Genomic DNA, 25,106 nt, shown 5'->3' on the forward strand with positions numbered 1-25,106 from the left:
AAGCTGCTTGGAAATGCAGTGGAACTCTGGATTTTTTTTCCTATAAGTCTCTCTTTTGGGCTGTAGTGTTTCTTTGTTTTTACTGGCAAGAAGTAAAAGTCAGAGCAGTTGGCTATTCTCTGGTATATATTTTCTGGTTTGACAAAAAAGCCTTCATCCGTTAGGTTGAGTTTGCAGTTTTCCTAGGCACAAAAACCTTTTTCTAATGAGTTGCCTGTCAGGAAATCTGATTTTTTGCAGGGAAGTATGTTGAATAAAATGCTTTTACTCCAGCTTGATGGAAGAAAAGGCTCAGTCAGAGGGAATCTGAACTTCCTCTGCCAGCTCCAAAAGCATTGTGGTTTCAATAGGAGATGGACTTACTTCAGTTTTGTTTCTGATGTTCTGGCTACATCTGGAAAGGCAGAGGAAGTGATGGTCCTGTGGGTTTTTCTCTCAGTAAATCATCTGAATTTGGATTGTTTACATTCTGAAGGGCATGGAGTCTGATGCTGAGATAAGGAATACTGTGACTCTTCTGTGATGTAGCAGATAGGTTTTTTTTGGTTTTGTTTTTGGTTTTTTTTTTTTTTGTATCTGTTATCCTCTGAGTGGTAAAATTTGGACTTATTTACTCTGGCAAGGGGGATGAAAGACTTGAGGAGAAAAATTCTCCACTCAGCAGTAACGTTTCTAAAATTAGAGCTGGTGATGAGGTAATTGGAACTCCTGCAGTGTTTTATAACCAGCCTGGAAGTTGGATTTCTGATGCTGACTTCAATATTTAAATATGCTTGACAGTAATAAATAATATGTATTTAGAATGTTACCTTGAATTTTGTCATGTTTTTGTCATGTCATGCTGCCCTATAGTAATGCTGTGAGCAGTGCAGTCACAGTAATGTTGTGGAAAAGTGAGTCATTCTGTCTAGCTCTCACCCTGATTTTAAAGCTACCTCCTTTTGAGTTCTCCTCTCTGCTGCACAAATGTGATTAGAAAATTGATCATATGGTCTATGCAAATGTAACTCAGCTACTTTATCTTTACTACTGGAATAATAATTACATATTATGACCTACAAAAAGTAATGTGAGAAGAAATTAAGGAAGTTTATTCAAACCATATTCTAGTTTTGAATGGTGTTTAGTTACCTACTGTTTGATCCTTGAAGTGTGTAGTAGCACTTAGATCTTTATGATGTAAAACTTTTGCTTTCATTTCCTGAGCAATTCTGTCAGCCATGTTGGTGCACTGCACAGTTTTGTGCAAGTATGATCTCTGCAGCATGCAACCAAAGTGTGCAGCTGAAAAATGGAAACTGAAAGCTCCAAAATACTATTGTTCACTTTCTGTATCATGAAGTCATGATCCATCAGGGAAGAGAGGGAAAGGAAAAGATAAATTAAGCCACATTTTTGATCATGTAGGATTTTTTCTCGGCTCACATAGAGTTTTAACTAATGCTAGTGTATGTGTAAGTTGAACCTTTGAAACCTTGTCAAATGCTGCTGTTAATGAATAAATGAGTCTCTCTATTCCTGCTCAGCCTGTTGCTTTCCTGAGCCAGCACAGCCAGTAGTGGAGCAGTACAGTGAACTCAGAGCTGCTCCAGTTTGAATTAGTTTCATTTGGAGATGCTTCCCTGCATTGAACTGTAGGGCTGGCAGGGTTTAGAGTTTAACAGCAACTTCAGTTTTGTTTTTGCGTTTGGATAGACATAGTTAAAAAATGAAAATAGGGTGTATGTGTGAACCATTAGAAAACTAAATGTACATTGGTTCTGTTGCCTTGAATTCAGTTGAATGTGTTTCAATAAACATGGAGCTCTGCAGTGGGGTTGAAACAGTAGACAGTGATTTTGGAGCAGTTATGGAAGTCTTGTGTAGGTCCAATCTGCTCTTGGTGAGTTTTTGGGGAACTGTTTTGCTTTCCTGCTCTCTGGAACTGATTAGGGGCCATTGTAAATTCACTGATGTTACTTTGTCTTTAGGATGTGGGTCAGCATTATCTGAAAGAGTTACTATCTAAAACATATGGGATAAATTAAAAAAAGTATATGTTCTCCTGGCTTCCTGTGTTTGTGTTCTCTTTAGATGTTGTTAAGGTTGGTGTCCAGCTGCCTCCCTGCAGTTTGAAAGTGAGCTTGGGCCAGATGCGAGCAGACAGATCAGCACCTGGTGGGAAGGTCACAATGGGTGTAATTGCTTAGGCTTCCTTTTTTGAAAATCACAATCTAGGCTTTTTGACTGATGAATATTGTATAACATGAAGCACAACTTCATTTCCCTCTTAGACGGTACCTGCATGAAGTTATTTATGTTGCATGTTTAGAAGCTGTGCTTAAACAGCTTCCTGGGCAGTGAAGAGCATAATTCTCAAATCAGTTGAATTTTCAGATTTCTTGTGATATGTGAAGTCCCAGCCTTTATGTAGTTTCTTTTGTGTGTAGATTCTTACCCATGTGTGAGGAAGTATTGTTTGGCTGCCTTCTTTAAGGATTAAAATCCTCTTTGTTTCACCAGAGTATCTCACTACTTTTCCTAACAGCATTATATTATTTGAGTTATCTTTCGTTTCCTGTCAGAGTTGCTGGTATTTGAAATAAACCCATGATGTGGAGCTGTGATTCATAGAATTGCAGATGTTGCTTGGAAAGGACATCTGGAGGGAGGTCATCTTAGTCCACCCTCCCACTCTGAGCAAGACTATTGCCAACACTAGTTTAGGTCAGTTTTAGCATTTAAAATCTGACAGGGTAGACTCTGTCTCTCTGGAACACTTCTGGTGTCCAGCCTGACCCTGCAAAGCCCATGTAACTGGGGAGAATTTGATTCTGTTGTCTCTGCCACTTCCATCCAGTAGCTTTAGGCTCTGTTGGATTGGCCCTTGGCCCCCTCTGCCAGACTGAGCAGATTCCCTCCCCATCCCTTGTCAGGCCAGGTGCTTTAGATCCCTGGCATCTTGGAAGCCCTTTGCTGCTCAGTCTCCAGTTGTGTCCCCAAAACTGTACTCAGTCCCTGGTTTGTAATGGCAGAGCAGGAATTCAGTTTCTTCACTCCTGGGTGAGCCTTTCCTGTACACAAGTAAAGGTATTCCTCTGCTAGAGATCAGTAGCTGTGCCACCTAGGAGGAGTCTGCTTAGCTTTCATTATTTTCTAGATAAGGAGTCAGGATGGGTGGGATCCTTAAGGGTGGTGTAAGGATCTCAGCAGCTGGAAAAGCAGAAGAGAAAAGGGTGAATGTCATCCATGTTGTACTTGTGATAGATATCTGCAAAATCTATAAGGTGCAAGGAGCAGTGACCTTTGTAGAAAACATCTAGGTTTGGAACTGGGTTGATATCTGAGAAAACACATCTAATATTCAGAACATGGAGCAGGATTTTATTCTCAGATCACTTGGTTTTCAGTGCTGAGTGGAAAGCACACCAACCCAGGAGAAAGCAGTGCAGGGTGACAGCTCTCCTCAAGGCCCAAAGCCCAAGTGTACTGGATGAAAGGGACTGCAGTAATTGAGTTGAGTTCTACTGGGACAGCAGTAATTGAACTGCTCATCAAAGGTGACTCTGAAATGGAAGGAACAGGAATTTGAGTACAGTAGTTTCACGAATACAAGCCGCACGGATTATAAGCCGCACCCCCGGTGCCTCGACAATGTTGCTGTCTTTGTCAATAGATAAGCCGCACCCCGAATATTAGCCGCACTTTCGTTCGTCGCGAGAATCCGTGCGCAGCTTTCACAAATTGGCCAATTAGTAAGAGGATCGCGGCATAGCGGGCTTTACTGGCTCGGGGCGGGGCCAGGCAGGCTCGGCCCGCTCATGGTTGCCGATGGGGCCGGGTGGCCCAGCTCAGCGCCACGGCTCGGCGGGGCTGGCCGGGTGGTGCTGCCGCCGCCGCCGGGCTCGCTGGCCCCCCTCTCCCGTCAGCACCGCCCCGCTGCCGCGTTCGCTCGCCCGGCTGGCAGGGCTGCCGCCGCCGGGCTCGCCGTCCGCCCCGCTGCCGCTTTCGCTCGCCCCGCGCCGCGCCTCGCGAGCGCCGCGCCCGCCCCGCGGCGCTTTCGCGGCTCGCGGCGGCGCTTTCGCGGCTCGCGGCTCGCGGTTCGCGGCTCGCGGCTCGCGGTTCGCGGCTCGCGGCTCGCGGTTCGCGGCTCGCGGCGGCGCTTTCGCGGCTCGCAGTTCGCGGCTCGCGGCGGCGCGCTCGCGGTTCGCGGCTCGCGGCGGCGCGCTCGCGGCTCGCGGCTCGCGGTTCGCGGCTCGCGGTTCGCGGCGGCGCTTTCCGCGGCTCGCGGTTCGCGGCTCGCGGCGGCGCTTTCGCGAGCGCCGCTTTCGCTCGCCCCGCCGGCAGGGCTGCCGCCGCCGCCGCCAGGCTTGCCGGCCGCCCCCTCCCGTCTGCACCGCCGCCGCGTTTCCTCGCCCTGGCCGGCACTGCAGGCCCCCGCACCGCCGGGCTCCCCCACGCTGCTGGCCCCGATTATGCTGGGCTTCCCCCGCTGCCAGGCAGCCCCACCCGCCGGCCTTCCTGCTTCTGCCATGCTCCCCTGCGCTGCTAGCCCCAGTTCTCCCGGGCTCCCCCGCCCTGCTGGCTCAGGCTCTGCCGCCCGCCCCCGGCACTGCTGGCCCCGCCTCTGCCAGGCTTTCCCACCTCTGCCGGGGCCGGCCGGGCTCCAGCTTGGCTTGGGGCTGCCGCGGGCTCTCACTTCCGTGTTGGCAGCTTTTAGAATTTTGTTAATAGATTAGCCGCCCCGGAATATTAGCCGCACTTCCGGGTTTCCACCAAAATTTTGGTCAAATTGGTGCGGCTTGTATTCGTGAAATTACTGTAGTATGGCCCTTCAAAATGGCCTGAACTGACAGTTCATATAATAGAGTGAGTTTTTTAAGGCTTTTTGATTTTGTTTGGGTTTTTTTTCACTAAAATACAGGATTTGTATTTTAATAAGGAAGGGGATGAATTAATTAAGCTTTGGATTTCATCTCTCACATTAAATTCCTGTGACAGGCCACAAGGTTAGAAATGGAACTACTTCTAATTTGGAGGCAGTTTGTGTTCAATGAGAAATATACAGTACTTCATCCACTTGCTTCAGCAACTGTTCTATGGGATTGAAGGTAAAATACTCTAACTAGCTGTGTTCTCTTACTTAGTGCTCAACTGCACACACAGATTCATTGTGAAAATCTGGACAAGGAATTGCTAGTACAATCTTAATTTGAGACTTCAGGGGGTCTTGTTTCAGTTTTCTTCTGGGTTAACACAAACCTCTGGTGAAGGGTGCACCATGAAGAATAATCAGGCAGGTGGAAGAGCAGGGTCTGCTGAGCATGGTGAATGAAGGTTTGTCTTGAGGGATAAAATAGAACTGCAGGGATTCCCAGCAGCACTGTGGCACTGGCACAGGGCTCAGTAAAAATGGAAACTTGGAATTGAAATGACTCTTATGGTCTTTGTTCTCTGCCCCTAAATCCATCTGCCCACAGGATGTGTCCTGAAGCCACTCAGCTGGGACTGGCCAATTTCTTCATGGAGTGACAAATTCCTGATGTGTATATGTTGGAAGTGCTGCTGAAGGGAAGCAATGACATAGTTAACCTTTTTTTACCTTTTTTTTCCTTTTTTTTTTCCCCAGAGGTATGGAGAACTTGGTAGCTGGCTCCAATCTTCCTCCACTTTTCACAGATGAGGATGGATCTAAGGAAGGTGGTGAAATTAATGTAACTGGGTAAGCCACTCCTTTTTCACCTTCAATGGGTAGATACCATCTCTGCACTTGTCAGGGAAACTTTCTGTGGGAGAAGGGCATTCTAAGGAATTTTTAAAAAGAGAAATAAACCCAACAGAATTCAATCTTGCAACGTTCCCTTGGCCTTGATAGAAGATCACAGGACTCTGTTTAGGAGAAAGCAGAACCCTTCTGAACTGATGGAAGTGGCCACAAACTGTTCTTTAGTATCTCTCAGCTTTAAAAGGTGAATCCCTAGGATTTCAGTCTTAGGACGAGTGACATTAAGGGGACAGAGAGGGAGGAAGCATCTGTTGGCCATAGTGGTACCTGCTAAGTAAATGATTTCAATTAAAGATGTGCTGTTCATCAGTGATCTCTAATCACTGAGATTGATAGCTCATTTTTGTCAGTCCAACTCTGCTTTTACAAACTGCAGCAATGGCCTCTTAAAATCACAATGCCAAGAAAAGTTTTCTTTTAAGACTACATGGAATTTTTGCTGTATTTTGATACTTGAAGCTTCTTTTCTGTTTTGCAAAGCACCAAACAGTAAAAGTCAAACTTTGCAGTCAGGTAAAGCTCTGTAAACACAAATGTGAACACTTGCACTTCAAATGGGTCTGAATTTGGATTTTCTTATTTGGGATTTCAAACTTGTTGGTACCAAATTAGGTTCAAATGAGGCTTGTGTTTAAAAGGTATTAATGTTTTGGCTGAGCTTTCATCAGTGTTTGCAAATGGCTGCATCACATGAAGTTTTTCCTGTAGGTGTAGTTTAATGAGTTTCCCTGCTAAGGGGGAATGGAGAGGAGAACTGAAATACTCTTCAGACCGTAACAGTGAATCCAGAGTGTGCTGTTCCTGTTCTTTTTGACACATACCAAATATAATTAACTTAGGGGAGGGTGTCTGCTTTGTTCCCTTGCTCCCTCTCTAATTGGCAGTAATATGAGCTCAATCTGGTGTCTCAAAGTCAGCCATGGATCTCTCCAGCCCCTTTGTTTTTACCAGTAATTATGTCACAATTGCTGATTGTAGTGAGTAATGAAAATATGCTGTTCTCTCTGAAGGCAGATATTCCCATGGGCATTCAAATAACAATTCTTTTAATATGTATCAAATTTTTATAGTTGTATTCTACATCAATAGGAGAAGTTATTTTGAATATTTAAAATTTACCATAGACATAAGTAGTTTTAGACTGGAATAAATGAGCAAAGGAGACTTGAAGCATTTCCTGCTGTTAAAATAATTTTCATGAATGTAACTGGGTAAGGCCAAGTATTCTTTAGCCTCAAGAAGGGTTTAGAGATGAGTCCAAAAATCTTACATTAATTTACCTACTGAACACAGTGCTGAGAATGTCCAGGGGCTTGCTGCCCCAAAATGTGTGTTCTTTTTGTCAGTCTACCTTCAGAAGTATTTCTGCACACTTGCTCTTCTTTTTTGCTGGCAGACATCTTGCTCTTTTTTGGAGTAAAGTAGATTGGTACAGCTCTTGCAGCAAAATTAAACAATGGCCATTCTGGAGCCTGTTGGGACCTAGTCATGTTTGTGTTTAAATACCCTCATGGATGAACAGGAGATTGTGTGGAATGAAGTTCAATCCAAGCTCATACACAATCACAGACCTCTAAATGTATTTGTGGAGAAATATATTAAACACAAGAAAAGTGTATCTTGGTTGATGATGAAACTTTTAATTTCAAATTCCTTCTGGTACTTTTGAGGAAGGGTAGATTCACGCTGATCCAAACCTGCACTTGCTTTCAAGTTTTTTGTGTGATCAAATGCTTCACTAAAAATGAAACAAAATGCCACTTTAGAAATCAAACTGGGTCTGAAAGTCCATAGGAACTGTGGTATAGTGGTTGCTTGGATGGAACAGCTAGTTCTTCAAAAATCACTTTTAAATCCCATTTTTTCTTGCTAGTGTGAGAATGAATATATTTGCAACATTTTTGCATGTTTTAGAAGATTAGGGAGGAAGTGATTTAGGAATGATGATTAAATTTTTTGTTTTCCACTTCTGTGCTTTTTCAGATTAGCTAATTCAGAGAGTTCATTCAGTGGTGGAACTTCACAGCCTGTGAATAACCCAGATTTGGTGGAAGACCTGTCACAGGCTCAGCAGCAGCAAAATGAGTCTTCTACTGCTGCTGAAACCACTGAGCAGAAGCCTGAGGAGGAGGTGAGATGAGACAATAGTAACTTTTCAATGAAGCAAAGGCATGGAATTTTGTCATTACGTTGTTTTACCTGCTCAGATTTACTTTTTTAATAGGATCACAAATTTTTATCCATTTGCCATTTTCATCTTCTGATTCCCTAATTTTCTCCCGTGTTGCACGGCTGCACACAGATAGCTGCAGCTGGAACGTGCAGAGAGCAGCACTTGGGCCTCAGCTTAGCCAGAGGGGCCCAAGAGCTGGTGCTGCATTCAGGACTGAATGTTCAACTGCCACAACTCATTTTCTCTCTTGTGAGTCAGCAAAGTGAGAACACTGGACTGTTCTGGTGGGAACTGATGTCTTTAAAGCCATTATGTTTTTACTACTTTAGACTATACTCTGTACCATCCACCACTGATTTCTAGTGGCTAAATCATGAAGGACCTGAAGTTGGACTAGGAAGTGATTTTGGTTTTTTTGGGGTTTTTTTTGATAGATGTATTTGATATTCCTCCTTGTAGTTCGTTTTCAGCTATGAGATCCCTTTTTAATTAAGTAACAAAATTCCAGGAGGGAAACAAAAAGTAACACAATGGCAGGAACATGTTGATCTGGGGAAAGATTAGAAGTACTGAATATAGTTGTGTGTACATAGCATTAGAAAATAGTGTTGTCCAGAGATTGCTGTAGAAATAGTTTGAAGCCAAGAGGATGAATGATAATGATGTTATTCCTGTGAACTCAGTGTGCCCCAGACACATCTTACAATGTTCCACCCTTTGGAGGTTGTTGCTCCATTGGAGGTGATTAGCGGGACAGGCAATCTACTGAACAGATGAGAGTAGAAAAGCCTGTGTGCTGTCTTTACACCCACGTTTTGGGCACATTGTACATGAAGGACAAAGATCTGCAAGGTGCAGGATAACTAGTTATGAATTATTAACTAATACACAAAATCTCTCCAAAAAACCTATTGAAGTAAATGACTTGCAGGGGAGGATATGTGAGGGTGAAAATAACTAAAACCAAGCAAACAAGTAATAAAAAAATATTTGCAGTTGCATTAGTTGAGATGATCATAGTGTGGATAATCAGTCCCTGTGATTTTACAATCAGAAGTTGATGCCAATGTGGTTTTGTTGTCCCTGTGAACTAGGAGAAACTGTAAGCTACTTTTCATGATGAGACTTGTTTGGCTTTGTTTGGACAAAAGTCAGGATAGCTCTAAAGCAGGGTTTGAAACCTGCAGCCACATGCTCCTGATGGAGTTGTTTATTCCTTCCAGGGGTAGTTATTTTCACTCAGTCTGAACTGTGTTCTGTTTTCATTTTGCAGCAGCAAAGAACCAAGCGAGGAGGCTGGGCCAAAGGCAGGAAGAGGAAGAAACCCCTGCGGGACAGCAATGCCCCCAAATCGCCCCTGACCGGGTACGTGCGGTTCATGAACGAGCGCAGGGAGCAGCTGAGGGCCAAGAGGCCCGAAGTGCCTTTCCCAGAGATCACCAGGATGCTGGGCAACGAGTGGAGCAAGCTGCCTCCTGAGGAGAAACGGGTACCACTGCACTTCTTGTCCTTGCTGCATGGGGTTGCTCTTCCAGGGGAATGCTATTCAGTGAGGAGTGGGACAGGCTTTTGGTTGAAATCATGTTTAGGAGGATGTTCACATGATGGACCCTGGCAGGGCCAAGCATCTCCTCCAGGGGTGACTTGGGGAGAGCTGTGTCTCTAGGTAATGCAAGAATACATCCAGAATGGGGGGAATGTCTGATGAGACATCCCACAGTTCGTGTGCTCCATCTGGATGTTACTGCTGTACCGCCTTGGATACATCTGGGACTTGCAAGGCCAAAGCCTTGGCATGTGGTGTCTCCTAACTGGGACTCCTGTGGCCTTCTGCACTATCTGATAAATTAATGAAGCTCAAGGCCATGTTTGGGCTGTTTTTTAGGGCCTTGTTAATGGATAATTAGTAATAGGTGTGTAACTGTCCACACCTGATTGCCAGTTGGAGATTACTGCTAAGCAATTTTTAAATCCCCGTGCAACTGAATGCTCTCATGAATTTAACATATATATATTTGAACTCTGAAAAATACTTTAAGGGTGTAATGAAACATGAGATGAAAAAAACAAGATTTCCTTCTGCTACTTTTTACTAAGCTTGTAGAATACAACTTACAGTGATGCTATAAAACGGTGCATAGGCACAGTGATTTAACCATAATGGGAAATAATGTGGCAAGGCAAAGCAGTTGATTTGGTAGCAGGGATAGTGAGAATGATGTTACTTAGAGAAAAGTCAAGATTGCTCCTGTGTAAGGTTGGAAAGCTGTGTAAGGTATACATCCATGGATAGGATGTCTTGCAGTGATGAAAATGTCTACTGGGAGAGAAGGGAAAAAGACATCTGCCCCTCTGTCCCCTGCACTTTCATGTATTCTTATCATGTCTCAGGCAGATTTTTAACCTAGGAAAAAGGAAATTGAGTTCAAATCTCTATTCTGTATGCTGCTTTTTAAATCCCTGAGGAATCTGTCCTTGAGTAAAGCTGTAAGTTTCTAACTCACAGCAGGTCAAGGGATGACTGCTGAGCCCTTTCAGCAACACATTGCTGGAGATGAAAAAAAAAGAATTAATATCTCAGAGACCAATAACATGCCAACCCAGCATCACCAAATTTGCACCCCAATCCAGAATGTTATCACTGTCATCACCAGGGTCAAAACTGTGTTGCAAATGTATGGAAATCATTACTTATATGTATTGTCATGATGACTTAAAGAAAATACCAGGTGACTAAGGTTCACTGATTTAATTCTTACATTCATTGAATTTGAAACTCATTTGGAGAAAAAATTGGGAAGGCAACTTTTTTCTTTCATTAAGTAAGCATTGTGACCATTCGTTAAATATTTTTCAGTTCATCAGTTCCCCTAAAGAATTCTCCAGCTAAGCTCATTCTGTCATGCAGATGTGTGAAATACCCTCAGGCTAATTAAAAAAACCTTTCTCTTAACCAAAATGCAGGGAGATTATATCAATTTAAACCAGGCTCTTTTATCTTTATGCTGTTCTTTGCAGTAGCCAGGATCTTTTGTTCACCTCTCAGATGTGCCAAGTGTGTGGTGGTGCTTTTTGTAAGTGGGGCATGAAAATAAGAGTGAATTTGGAATTCCACTGTTAGGGGTCTGAACCATAAAGCATCATCTGGTAAGATGTTAATGTTCAGCAGCACTTCATCCTGGCCACAGAACAGGAATTCTGAGGTGTAATGTCTACGTAACACTCAGTTGAGTAGAGTAGCTTAGTAGCAAGTTACTCCTAGGCCTAGCAATAAAAATCCAAACCAGAATAGTTATTACAAAAAAGAGAGAGAAAACAGGCCACCAGAGTACAATAGTTTTACTCAGAGATCTTATGTCTCTGCACCTCCTTGTTCCTTCCTTCTCCTCCTGTTTGTGTAGGTGAAATGGTTCAGCCACTTCATCTGACAAGTTGTTTTCCTTCCCTTCCTCCCAAAGGGGAGGAAACTCCCTGAAGCTCTTGGACTTTCTTGTTTCAGCGGTACCTGGATGAAGCAGACAGAGACAAGGAGCGTTACATGCGGGAGCTGGAGCAGTATCAGAAGACTGAAGCCTACAAAGTCTTTAGCAGGAAAGCACAGGACAGACAAAAAGGCAAATCACACAGACAAGGTATTGAATGGGACACAAGTATGTACCTGGCTGGAACAATAGAAGATTCCCAGCCAATCTGTAACCTGACACTCCTTTAAAGCCTTAGATTTAAAGGCTGGTTAAAAAGTGAATCCGTTCTTTCTATGGCATGTACCTCAGCTGTGCATAAAGGGAATTGGACTTACATGAATTTAACTGTGTTGGAGGATATGCTTTAAGAGCATCAAAATTAGACACAGCTTCTCTGTGAATTTGTAGGAGAGCTGCACAGTGCTGTCTAGCATTGTTGTGTAATTAGAGTTGTGTAACTGCCTTAATTCTTTGGTTCTTGTTTTCTTTAACTTTGTTTATTTTGAGAGACTTCTTGTTTATTTTCTTTTTCAGATGGAGCAAGACAGCCAGCTCATGATCATGAGGTAAACTTCTGAATTCTGCATTTACATCAGTGGGTAGATTTTCAGGTGAAAAAACACTTTGTGAAGTCAAGCCCCAGTTTATCAGAACTTGAGTGTGCATTCTTCCTAATGGAGGTTTTGAAAAGTTAGAAACTACTGAGTATTCTGACACTTATTGGACAAAACTAAATTTGCTAAATCTTGGGCAGTTACAAACGATAGATGAAATGGAGCATAGGGTACACTTGAAACATAAGTCGGTTTTGTAGTGCAATGTTAAGAACTTAAAAAGAGTGTGAGACCTCAATAAACCCACCAAGTTAGCACCTTTAGGTGCTGTTTTCAGGTACTGATTTTTTTTGCCACAAATGCTTGTGGTTTCCTTGAGAAGAAATGGGTAAAGGACCAAATAATTGGAAAGTCTCTGGCTTAAACCTCCTGCCTTCCCTTGCCCTCTGTGTATGTAAATATTAGAGAAGAGTGATAATGTCTGGAGATAGAGCTCATGAGCTGCAGCACAGGCATCTTACCACAAATTTTGTGTATTCTGCTGACTGTGGTTTCCCTCTCCTTGGAACGCTGCAGCTTTCTCCAGTTGTATTACCTAGGGCCACAGAACTTCTTTCATGGTTACCAATGAATTGCAGACAAAGAGCAATGAAAAAAAACTTGCTTATACACAGCCTCTTCACTTGTAAGCAATAGGGCTTTCTGAAAGATCTGTTTTTCTTTGTGAGATTTCTTGCCTTGGGGAAGCAATCCAGTTGGCTTCTAATGTGTTCATTACAATAGTGACAAGGCTGAGCACTGCTGAGAGGCAGCTACTGGTCTTGAAGGAAAGTAAGGTTCACTTTCAGGAAAATGTATTGGTAGCATTTTTTTATGTGCCTTTTATTAACTCCTGAAGGAAGTGCTTGTAGTGAGATTATCTATTAGAAGTACATGGTCTCCAAGTTTTCTGATTCTGCAGTACTGAGTCCAGGTTTGTCTTTAATTGTGTAAAAACTGAAGGCTTCAAGTTCTAGGTTGATTGTGACTGTTAGGTAACATTTAAATTATACAGGTGGCAAATGACAAATTTGGAGTCTTACCCTTCCAATTCAAGCTATCATTGCTGATTTTCACATGACAAATGCAGTTAAAAATGAGTTCTCACCCTGTGGGACGTTTAAGGTTCATCAGCTACAGCTGAACATCAACCTGTCAGTCAGACATCCTACTCCGAACTGTGCCTTTGACTACTTGGTGTTTTTCACCTTTGGATTTATAAAATCCCACATGCTTATCACCTGATGTACTTTTACATCTTTTGTGCAGGGGCATCAAGTATTGTAACCCTGTATAGGTGGGGAATCAGCAGAAAATCTCAGATTGCTTTTAGAAGTGTCTGCTCAAGTTGTTACTGGAAGTGAGGCTAAAGCTTTCTGTCATCTTGCTGCTTTCTCCTGTCCACACTGACTTTTGTTGTGGTGTTTGTGATTAGCAGGTACAATCTGATGAAATTATTTCTTGAAAGAATATAAGAAAATAAGATCAATGAAAGCTTTTTTCTTTCCCTTGCTCCACTAAAGTATTTATGATATAGTTTCTGTGAGTCGATGTTGAAGTTATTTTAAATATCATACATAGAGTTGACCTCTAAATTAGAGTTTCATGATGGGCAATTGAAATACTAATTATAATAAAATATAGCTAAAGGATGAGAGAGAACTTTAATAGATATTGCCTTGAAAAACATGCACACACTGTCCCCTGAGTCCAGCTATGGGCATGAAACAACATTTCTCTTCCTTCAAATTGTAATGTCATAAATTTGACATATAGCAATATACACTGGAACTATTGTCATCAGCAGTGACTAAACCCCTGGATAATTTTCTCTGTTGTTCTGCTATTGTTCATTTCTTCAAGCTGCTTGATTCCAAGCAGGTCTGGCATCATGCACTCAGTTACACTTGTTACTGGAAACCTTTCAAAGTTTTGTGCACACAGGTTGAGGAGAACAGGGGTTGCCTCGTGGTACCTACTCTGAGAACATTTAATGAAGTAGTACATTTGTTACATCTGTTCCTTCCACTGTCTGCAGCCCGACTGTGGCAGGAAAGGTGAGCTTAAACCCCCCCAAAATCTCAGCTATCTCATCACCATACTTCACCAAGTCTCTAAGAGCTTCAAGTCTAATTCATTGCTGAATCTTCAAACTTATTTTTAATAACCAGGTGAGATTGTTGACTCTTGAAGCATCTCTAAGGCAGATGAGAGAAACAATTTTGATTCTCTTCTGGTTTGAGGGATGACTAAATGATACATGAACTGAACAGACTGGGTCCTTTTCAATGGGAGGTAATCAAAGCCTTAGGATTTTAATCTTCAGTGAACCTCAGAGTGGCTTAAGTACTTCAGGGTTCTCAAGAGGATCTTTTATGTGCTGGGTAATGCATTTTGTAATGGGAGAGTGCTGATGGTTTTAATGATCACTCTTCTGCTTAGTAGAATTTCTTGCCTTTTGGAAGTTGGACAGTTACATCTAAAGCCTTAATATTTTTTGGTTTGTACCTGAAGAACCTGTGTCCTAGGGCTCTCTCCTCCACCATCTATTCTGTAGGAGGCAGTGATGATCCAAGCCCGTGGCTCTTTGCACACAGGGACTAACAGCGAGCATGAATTAGAATGTTTATGGTGGATGTTCTGTAAGTATTCTAACCAAGCTTCGTAACTACCAACATTTTTTAGTGCACATTAATGAGATCCTAGATTTTGGGGTGAAATTCTTAGCCATCTAAGCAGTGCTCAGACAAAATGAATGCATACACTTCTGTGTATGACTTCTCTTTCTAAATGTACTCTTGAGACATTTGCTCTGTAGCAGCATGCACAAAAACCTTCAGTGGAAAGCAGGTGTGGTCAGGGACCCCAGATAAACCCTACTGTACTTCACAGTGCTGGGAAGAGTTGCCCTTCCCTGCAGTCTTGCCTGTTTCTCATGTGCCTCCAGTTGAGTTCAGGCCAAGTGAGGTTTGAGTTCTCACTCAGTAAGTACAGAGCTCCACAACTGTAATTGTGGCAGACAATAAAAACCAGCTTATCTTTAAAAGCAATCAATGGGCAGGCTGTCTCCTTAGGAAAGGACAGAGTAGCTGTAGTTCCATCCAGCCTTGTCTGTCTTGTTTGAGTGTCAGATGGCATTCAGGTCACCCCACATGCCCCTGTGTGTGGCAGACACCACTGTGATGTTCTGAACTCAGGGGCCAGAACTCCCTTCTCAGCTGGCAGACAGTGAGGTTTTCTGCCAGAGGACACCAATCCTGTGTAACACTGCAGTTCTGGCTGATGAGTTTGTGGCACATTATCAGCCATGGTGTTTGGGAGTTGGGAAAAGCTTCTGTTCTCCACACTCTTTCCTGCTTAACTTTGTTTGTGTTAAGTTACAGACTGATTGTAGTTGCTGCAGTTTATCAAAGCAAATTTGTGTTGGCTTTGTCCATAACGACTCAGGTGCTAAAACAAGCATTAATTTCTGTTGATTTACAAGTGGTGACTGAAATATGTTGTAATGGGGGGTGTTTGCCTTGAGTCAAATCACGTTTTGTACAGCTTATTGACTAAGTTGTAGAGCATCTCCTGAATGCATTTACTGTGCATTTTGCTCAGTCCTGTTTGTTGATATTTCTGTAAAGATTATTTCAGAATGGGTCAGTTGGTTGATGGTGGAAAATATAAATGCATTCAGATAGTTTTTAAAACTGAATAATTCTCATGTATAATTCCATTAGGATGAAAGAGTACGTAGTAAAATACTATGTTGTTGTTTAGTATGATGATGTTTAATCAAACTTGTATCTTGAAAGTATAAGACATATCCATTGGCCTTTCTTGGCAGGAGCTGGAAGTGTCTTTAATCCATGCAGCTTTTAGCTGCCTCAGGTTTTGGTCTCCTTGACCTTTTATTCTCATTATCAAAACAGTTAAATGAATTCCTGAAAACAAATTATTTAACTATGTTATTACTCTTTCCATTGCAGAAAGAAGCAGATACAAAGGAGAGATCTGTCTTTGATATTCCAATCTTCACCGAAGAGTTCCTGAATCATAGTAAAGGTAAGTTTCGCTTTTGCAGGACCTTTTCCTCCTTGCTTTTCCAAAATTCTTTGCAAATTCTGTCCAGCTTAAGAGTTCTTGCACTCTCCCATCTCAGCTCAAGTAAACTATACTTTGGTATAGTTTACTATACTATATTTAGTTTATAAAGTTTGTGGTTTATAAACTATACTTAGGTATAGTTTCTGCTGTTACTATACCCCTGTATATACACAAGGGCTGAAAAGCACTTTTTCCTGCCATTGTCTTCCCAAATTAACTTTTTTTGAGAATGTTGCTGATGTTTATTCCACCCAGTTCAAACTGTGTCTACTCTTCTAGGACTAAGAAATATCTAAGATGTATCCTGATGGTGATTCAGGCTGGTTAGCAGTATTTTATTTCCCCCCATGTGGGGAAGATTACACTGATATAGTTTCTGTTACTCTGTTTGGTTTTCATATCTGTGTGTCTCAAGAGTTGAGTATTTTTACCAGATTTCTTGAAGACTTTCTTGCCTGAACAGAGTTGAGATCTCATGGTGAATAGAAAATTTTTTTTGTAACTGGTGTCTTGTTTGCAGGATTCTTAGCAGTGTTGCTCAACTTTGTCATTCTGATTGCATTCAGAATCAGTCTTGCAGTCTTCCTCCCTGATCAGTTCCCCCATCCACTTCCATCCTGATGCTTTGAGTGTTCTCCCTGATCAGTTCCCGCATCCACTTCCATCCTGATGCTTTGAATGTTCTCCCTGATCAGTTCCCCTATCCACTTCCATCCTGATGCATTGAATGTTCTCCCTGATCAGTTCCCCCATCCACTTCCATCCTGATGCTTTGCACGTTTTCCGATTTCTCTCTCTAGGAATGCTCTCTATTTAAAAGTGCTGCTGTATGTAGGTGCTGTTGTCACTCCATGATGTGACACATTTTATCTCTAAACCACACCTGCACCATTTGTAATTATCAGCTGAACACTCTAGAACATTCTCTCTCATTGCCTGCCAGCCCTAGAGATGTTTTAGCAGTGTTGTGACTTTGTGGGAACGGGTTGCTGTTCCCAGCACGCGAGGCGGAGCTGCGGCAGCTGCGCAAGTCCAACATGGAGTTTGAGGAGAGGAACGCTGCCCTGCAGAAGCACGTGGAGAGTATGCGCACGGCCGTGGAGAAGCTGGAGGTGGACGTGATCCAGGAGCGCAGCCGCAACACGGTGCTGCAGCAGCACCTGGACACCCTGCGGCAGGCGCTCACCAGCAGCTTCGCCGCCGTGCCGCTGCCAGGTGAGAGAGCGGCGCGTTGAACTGCTCCTGTCGTGTGATGTGAGCCCAGAACACGTGGGCTGCACTTGTGCCTCTGTGCTCTTGGTGTTTCTGAGCTTCTGTTGCACGGGATAGTGAAATACTAAAAAAGTGTAGAGGCAGTACTTTATTTCAACATAGAGCATGAGACTCTTAATCTCACAGTCATGGGTTTGAGCCCCATGTTGGGCGCCAAAGTCTGTCTTGGTTTGAAAAGACAGGTATCTGCTAAGAAACTCCCCTCCCTCTAATTTATTATAATTTTGAAATCAAGGGGGCTGTCAGGCAAAGATTTAGGGGTAGGATTAACAGTTCTTTACTTACATATGTGTATGTGTGTGTAGATATATATATATATATATATGTAAAATAAGGCAAATAAAACAGCAACAACTAGGAAATTACCAACAGAACAGGAACCCAGTAGCAGTTCTTTCGGTTGTGGACACCTTTCCCCTATGGTGCAGTTACTGTCCTAGCTGGCAGGTGTTTATTTTCTTATTGCTCTTACTCCTCCTGATAAAGTGAGACACATATTCAGTCCTGACTCTCCTTGACTCTTTTTATGAAAATGTGACTAAATAGAATAGACAGGACTTGCAAGTTCCTTGATTAAAATAAAGGCTGTGTCTGTATTGTTAGCTGCCAGGGAACCCACTTAGATTCTATGAATGCCCAGCAGAGAGCTTGTTATAATCAGCTATGAGACCCAAATCAAAGAGAACCATGCTTCATTAGCCCTGATATCCTTGGAAACGCTCACTTTGTGGAGTTAGGAGGACATTGTTTAGTAGAATCTGTCACAAGAGGTGGTGTACAGCAAAATCTCCTCCTATAGCAGCTTGTGCACAAATTACTCTTAGCACAGCGTTAACTCTTTTGAATTGCTGTGGTCATCAAAATACCTTGTGGCTCATTTCACTGTGCTCACTGTAGGCAGTGGGGAAACCCCCACGATGGAAACCATCGATTCCTACATGAACAGACTGCACAGTATTATCCTGGCCAACCCACAGGAGAACGAGAACCTCATTGCCACAGTGCGGGACGTGGTGAACAGGCTGGAGCGCTAGTGATGGGGTAAGTGCTCTCTCCCAGGCTGCTCTTGGTGCCTCTGGCACCTCTCCTGCTGCTCACTCCTGTGCTGATCACCATATTGTACAATCAAAAAGGCTTCTTCCTCAAAGCTGCAGGAGCAGGTTGTCTTAATGAAAGTCAAATTGGGTTGAAAGTATTCCATGGCATTAAAGGGCTCTGAAATTCCCTTTAGCTCCAAGATCTTTATGTATTTGTATAAGGTGAGTAAGAGTTCTGACAGAATGGTAACAGGGTGACTAATTTAGAAGAAGGTTCCCTTCTTGAGTGAAGTAAATCTGAAGATTTCAGCAGTAATTGTAGAAACTGATGGCCACAGGGAAATTCTGTTTGTCTCAAGAGGTTAGAGGTGAACTCAATTCTGTTAGAAACTGAAAACACCCTACCTTTGCTCTGTAGCACTTGTAGGCGAGCTGTTCTAATGAGGAAGGTTTAGATGCAAATGGAATACTGAGGTATGGTTTAAGCTGTACATAGCATTTGCTGAGACTAATGTTTATGTGGCTTGTGCATAGATTATTATTGAGCTCATGAGTTTGTATTTCTGCTGCTGTTTAACAACTTAGAAAACTGTAATAGAGAACAGAGTATAAAAACAAATTAACAAAGAAGTAAATACCAGTCTTTCTGCATTACTGTGCTGCTTTGCATTTCCCACACCTCTGACTCTCCCACTTCCCCATGATGCACAGCACTAGGCAGCCATGAGGAGTTTGCCTATTTCTGTTTTAACAAAGTGCATACCTTCATTCTTTAGGCGTTTATTACGTACAGATCTACCGTACATGTCTTGAATAGTGTTTAGAAATGCAAATAAAGCTGCCTTGTGCCATCTGCAAATATGAAGACAGAGCTTTTCATCCTTTCTGATTGTGACCTTTTGTGGTGCTGTGTAGAACAGTTAATTACACATTTCCCATTATGGTGTGGCTTTAGCTGGGAGATCATTGTCCTTCCAGAGGGTAGCCAGATGGAACGGACTGCAGTTCTGAGAGATGACTGAGCTCCCAGCAGAATAAAGAAGTGCCTTTACTGCTGCTGTTTGTGAAGGGAACAGCTTGTTGATCCAGGTCTGGGATTTTTCAGCAGCTCATCAACCTCCTCCTTTTTGTATACTGCTTTCAATTACAGTAATTTCACGGGTATAAGCCGCACCCTTTTGACGAAAATTTTGGTCCCAACCCAGAAGTGCAGCTTATACTCCAGAGCGTCCAATATATGAACAAAGTTCAGAAATTTCCCAACCTGGGAGTGTGAGCCGCGGGCCAAGCTGAGCTCGCGAATTGAGCACCTGCCAGTAAACCTCGCGATCGCGCGATTGTTACAAATTGGTTACTTTGTTGTGTGAGCATCCTCACTGCGAACAAAAGTGTGGCTTATACGCCAGTGCACCTTATACTCATGAAATTACTGTAGTTCTCTGGTTCAGAAAGAGAATTTGGAAGGGAGGTTTTACAGAAGAGCTAAGAGGGGATGAAGTTTCTCATCCATCAGTTGGCTATGCCAGGCCCAGAAATGGATATTTGTCCTTTAAGTACCTTGCCAGAAAAATCTTATCTCAAAGCTACTAAAATCTCAACTTTCATTCTTTTGCCAGGTGGCTTCATCTTTCCTGAAGGATGGACAATTTCTTTGTTCCTGAACATACAGATACAATTTTCTTGAATAAGCTGGTTTTAGCTGTAATTGATTTAGAAAGAATAATTTTTGCTTTAAAATTCTTCCTTCTGACCTCTATCTGTAAAATAGTACTCCTTTCTCTTCTTTCCTTTTCCTACCAATGCCTTCCCTCTTTTCAGCAGCAAAGCAATGTGAGGCAATTAAAAATGTGATTAATAATCACATAGTTTCACTGGATAATGCAGTAAGTACTGTTGTACTTACTGCATGTAACTGAATATAACGATCAAATAATTAATGGGACTGTTAATTACACTGACTTTCACTTGGCAATGATTATATTTTGAGACAAAATTTTGCAAGGAAGAAGGTTGGGTTTTGTTGGATGCAAACCTAGAAAATGGTAGAAAGCAAGGAAGCTTTGGATAAAAGATTCAGCTGGCACATGATAAACTGTATCACCAAACTGTCATCATCAGGGTACCTTTGTTCATGTGCATGTGAAGTATATTCATTCTGAATGTAATCTGTCAACCAAGTGGTCTGTTTGAGGTTGAGACACATCACAAATCAATAACACAGAAAACTCTGCTTGATGATCCTGAAAACAGCTCTTTCACAGATCTGAGGTGGTTTTGGTGGCTTAGTACATTCTTTTCAGGGACTGTTGGACTGTGCTGGTGAATATTTTGGGTTTTTTTCTGTGCTGCATGGTGAAAACTTCTTTGTGCAAACAGTGTATGGGAAGAAGAGGAAGGGTTTTGTTCCTTAGCTCTGGATGGAAACAGCAGCTCAGTTTGGTTGTGCCTCTAGAAGCTGCTTTACTGTACTGAACGTTGTTTTCAGATCGAACCTCCAAACCCCACATCACAGTGCCTGTTCAGTCAGATCCTGGCAGATTGGAGTCTTCTAACCCTTATTTCTCTGTTTCGTCTGCAGGTCTCGTGACCCAGGGAAGCTTTACAAAGTTGTTTTGGCCAGTGTGGAATAAGAAGCCATGAGGGAAAGCCTGGGGTGGGAGGCAGGATGGCAGGTTTGGGTCTTGCCTGTGTGTTCTGTCAGGGAGACAAACAGATCAATGCATTCAGAGACCTTGAGAAGCCACGGACACCGCCCACTAAACATTTGGAACTGTCCTCTGTGAACATTTAAGAGCATGCAACTTTTGTGCAATGGACATTTTTATGGATTTTGCTGGGTGTGAGAGTGCCTGCGTTCTGGGGACTGGCTGACTGTGGAGATGAAATCTCACCTCGTGAAATGGAGCCAGCCTATACGTTGTAGTAATAACTTTGATGTGTTCTATTGCCTAATGTCTTCTAGTGTCTTTTATTTTGTTTTCATGTTTATCCTGTGGGGTTACCTTCCCTCACTCTAGCTCTCTTTTGAACTTGTTCCCTGATTCTTGCAGTACTGGATAGCAGCGCTTGTGTTCTCTGCTCGAACAGGGAGTTTCCCTTGGTGCACTGTCTTGTCCTGTGCCTCCTGCTATGTTTATAGGGAGCTTTTCTTAAGCAGAATCCTGGGGGTTTTTTTGTGTTAGCCTGCAGTTCCTACAATGTGAGTTTGCTCCCTGCTAGAGACTGGCTGTGGTTGATGCTTTGTGACTTGATTCTACTATGAGACAGACTTCCTCTCTCCCCTCTCTTCAAGCACCTCTCTTGCACATTCCCTCCTGCTCTTCTGTGAAGGTCTCCTATTATCTCTTGAAAACCTTTGCTGGAGCATTTTACTATCACAAAGATTAGTGGAAATCAAGATAGAAAGTGAAGCATTAGTTGTCCTCAGCAGGGAAAATGGGATTTTTTGGTTTAGACTAAACCCACAAAGCTTGCCTTTCCTCTGATACATTGTTCAGTCTAATTTAATGTTATTGTCTTGTGTTTGGGAGAATGATCTCATGGGGAAAGCAGTTTTCTATAAAAAGAGAAATGGACATGGGGATTGCATTTTTTCCCTCCCCACCCTCCTGAAATTGCTGTGCTGGGAAGCAATGTGTCTGGAAGCAGCACATACATTTTTGCATGAATTATTAGAGCAGAGAAGGTTATTAGATCCACACAGTAGCCCACAGAGCTCAGCATTACAGCTTGTTTTTGCTCTCACCTTTTGTTCAAGTACTGCCCATGGAGCCCATAGCATTCAGCATTTTATGTTCCAGCTGACCTAAATGGCCTTTCCCTTGCATTGAGTAGAGCTCTGTATGTTTGAGTCTGATCTTGCTGAGCTACACCACCCCTGCTGGCAGAGCTGAGGCACCCACTGTCTGCTCAGGCTTATTCAAAACTTCCACTGCCCTTTGGTTCCTGTCAAATTGTTCATTGTGACTTTGGCTCAGCACTTGTTGGGCATCTCTGGGCTTTATGGGGGTGGTTGCTCCCACATGACAATCTCTTTGCTCCTGCTTAAGACATCTGTTAAGATTCCCTGTTATGAATTGGAGGTTGCTTTCGTTACTGGAGTGTGTTGCTGTCAGCATCACTTTAATGTACTCACGACACAAATATTTGGAAGATTAAAAAGCAGTTTTTTGTTTTCTGACGTTGTGCACATGGACTTCATGCTGGCCTGGAGCCATCCTTGGGTCAGCACCTTATATGCCAGGTCTCAGCTTACTCCTGGGGTTATTGCTGCAACCAAGTAGCAATAGGATTTCCATGGAAATCAAGTCTTCCTGCGGGGGGGAAACTCCTTTCTCTTGTTGCCTGTTCTGCTTTCAAGACTTCACAAAAAGGAACCTCAGTTTGCTGCATTGAATTCCACTCCTTAGCATGGATGAGACCAGCTGATGCTGCCATGAACTTTTTTAGTGTAATGAATGGTGTAAATCCTAGGGGTTGATAATGCCTCCAGAAGAAGCACCTACACCTTCATCTCCTGTATGCATCTTGGTTTTTTAGAACTGGTGATGTTTGACTCTCTGTTGAAGTGGCCAAAATGCGCTGCATAGCCAAAACTGATTTACAAAATCCTGAAATTCTGTCTGTGGCATCCTACCTAATACCTGGAGTTGTATCCCATAAAGACTCCAGAAATTCCATGTCATGTAGGATGCAGTTCCAGGCTGTAACATATCCAATCTGTCAGTAAGGTCAGGTGGGTTTGGGCTGCCCTGCTTACAGAAATCTACCTGTGGATCCTGCTCATCCATCTCTGCTGAGAAGTGTTGTGGGATAGGAAATTTAGGGTGATATTATTAGCTGGGGGCTGACAAATCTCTTGCATTTTCCCCACAAGGAAGGAGGTGGGATGGATTATCCATCTTGAAGCATCTAGGGGGAAACTGAGTTCTTGCTCACTGATGGTGTGACAGATAAGGTTTTGTCTCATTAAGAAGCTTCTTATTTATGTTGATTAACCCTATAAAAATGGATTTTGTCTTTCCAGTGTTTTCGGAGTGTCACTTCAGTTTACAGTTTTCAGTGTTGACTGATTATAAAAAATGAAGTGGGTGTCAAGGAGAAGAATAGAATAAAATGCTTTTGTCACTTAAAGAAATGTTAAGAGAAATATTTGAAAGCAGAATCCATTTGCTGGATTAGCATGTTTGGAATTGTTTAAATGCCAAGTTTTCTGTACAATGTTTTTGTAATTAAACTTTGGAGCTCTTTGGTTTTTAAGAAGTTGATGTGCTTGTTTGACACTGCTTCATTAAAATTGTTCAACGTTGAATCCATTCTGATTCAATTTTAACTGCATTTTCATGAAAGAGCTATCACTACATTGATCTCTTGTCAGATTTTAGCAGCTCCACGTTAACCTTTGAACAGAAATGTGCCTCTTCCACCTCTCCATCCCAAGTGTCTTCCTCTGAAAAAGCTAAAGGAATTTAGGTTATTACTTATGGTGGTGAAAGCTTCAGAGTCTTTGGTTCTAGCTAATGGTTGTCAGGGCCCTTCCCCAACTCGATTAACTTTAAAAATGCCTCACTCAGTATCTCAATCAGTCCTTTTGTTACATCCCTGTCTTCCTTTATCCTCCCTAATTTCCCACCATCACAGTGATTTTCTTGAAGAACTTTCTATATCATAACTATTGCTCCTCACTTGATTTTTCTTTTCCCCTACTAGATTTTTATCCTCTCTTTACTGCCTGCTGGCTGAGAATGGAGCAAACTGTAGCCTCATGATGTTTGTGCTCTGTGGAGGAGTTTGGATGACTTCTGCCTCTACTGATGTTCTTTCTGAGGCCACAGTGCTGTGAGCAGCCATGTCTTTGTTACTTTTGTGGTCACATCTCTTTATTTTGGTTGCCAGAAGAGTACTTGGTCTGTCTATACCAACAGGCTTGGTACTGTTTTCTTCCTGGGATAGAGGTTTAGAATACTTTGGAGATTTTTTAAAATACTAATTGTGTAATGATAAAGATACTAAAAGTAGGAGTGTAGGGAAAACCTGCATAGGAGAATTGGCTGTCATGTGCCACTGGCTGGTTTGGAGCTGGGGACAGGAGCAGCAAGACAGGTGCACACCCTGAGGAAAGAGCAAGAGCAAAACAGCAGTGAGTTCATAACAAGAGCAAAACCTCATTCTTTTGTGACCTGTGCTCCTGGTTGTGGCACCAGAAGAGCAGATGGTAAATCATGCTCAATTGGAGACAATGCAGTGTAATACTTCCTCTGTTTGTTCCTGTTTGTTCCCCCTGTTTACTCTGCAGCTGGGCAATTGGGCTGATGATTAATTACCATCTAAGGGAAGCTGGGGGATCTGAGACCTTTGGGCTCTTAAGAGGAAGAGATCACTTCCCCTTTGCTCAGCCAGGTTCCTGTTGATAATATGGAATGTGAATTCATTTGGAATCTGAAATTGGGGCTTTTTAACCTTCTGCTTCATTTCAGTTGAATCCTTCAGAGTCAGGAGTACATTGATGCCTCTCCTTTACCATACAATCTTTCTGCTTGTGAACCATGAAGAGTCTTGCTGCTTCTTTCTGCTTCATTGCTGATGGTATTGAGGTTTTTAAACTTTTTTTAAAAATATGCTTATGATTTACTGTCTTAATTGCAAAACCTCTGGATTTTGTATGAACTGTACCATTTTGGTGTGTAGTGAAGTATCCACATCCATTATGTA

At 42.5% G+C, this 25,106-nt stretch overlaps 1 protein-coding gene across 5 annotated transcripts in view; it reads left to right on the top strand.

Annotated features, from left to right (window-relative positions):
- HMG20A (high mobility group 20A) overlaps nucleotides 1-23,706 on the top strand; it is a 40,638-nt gene extending 16,932 nt beyond the window's left edge. For all 5 annotated transcript variants that reach the window (XM_033070297.2, XM_033070299.2, XM_033070296.2 and 2 more), the window contains 9 exons: nucleotides 5,609-5,701; nucleotides 7,748-7,895; nucleotides 9,211-9,426; nucleotides 11,437-11,569; nucleotides 11,936-11,967; nucleotides 15,969-16,044; nucleotides 17,086-17,301; nucleotides 18,256-18,399; nucleotides 20,974-23,706. In XM_033070297.2, coding sequence (XP_032926188.1) covers nucleotides 5,613-5,701; nucleotides 7,748-7,895; nucleotides 9,211-9,426; nucleotides 11,437-11,569; nucleotides 11,936-11,967; nucleotides 15,969-16,044; nucleotides 17,086-17,301; nucleotides 18,256-18,392 — 1,047 coding nt within the window. In that variant the 5' untranslated portion in view covers nucleotides 5,609-5,612 and the 3' untranslated portion in view covers nucleotides 18,393-18,399; nucleotides 20,974-23,706. The remainder of the gene's footprint in view (nucleotides 1-5,608; nucleotides 5,702-7,747; nucleotides 7,896-9,210; nucleotides 9,427-11,436; nucleotides 11,570-11,935; nucleotides 11,968-15,968; nucleotides 16,045-17,085; nucleotides 17,302-18,255; nucleotides 18,400-20,973) is intronic.
- Nucleotides 23,707-25,106: the final 1,400 nt, after the last annotated feature.

This window comes from Catharus ustulatus, chromosome 12 (assembly GCF_009819885.2).
Source record: "Catharus ustulatus isolate bCatUst1 chromosome 12, bCatUst1.pri.v2, whole genome shotgun sequence".
Classification (NCBI taxonomy): Eukaryota; Metazoa; Chordata; class Aves; order Passeriformes; family Turdidae; genus Catharus; species Catharus ustulatus.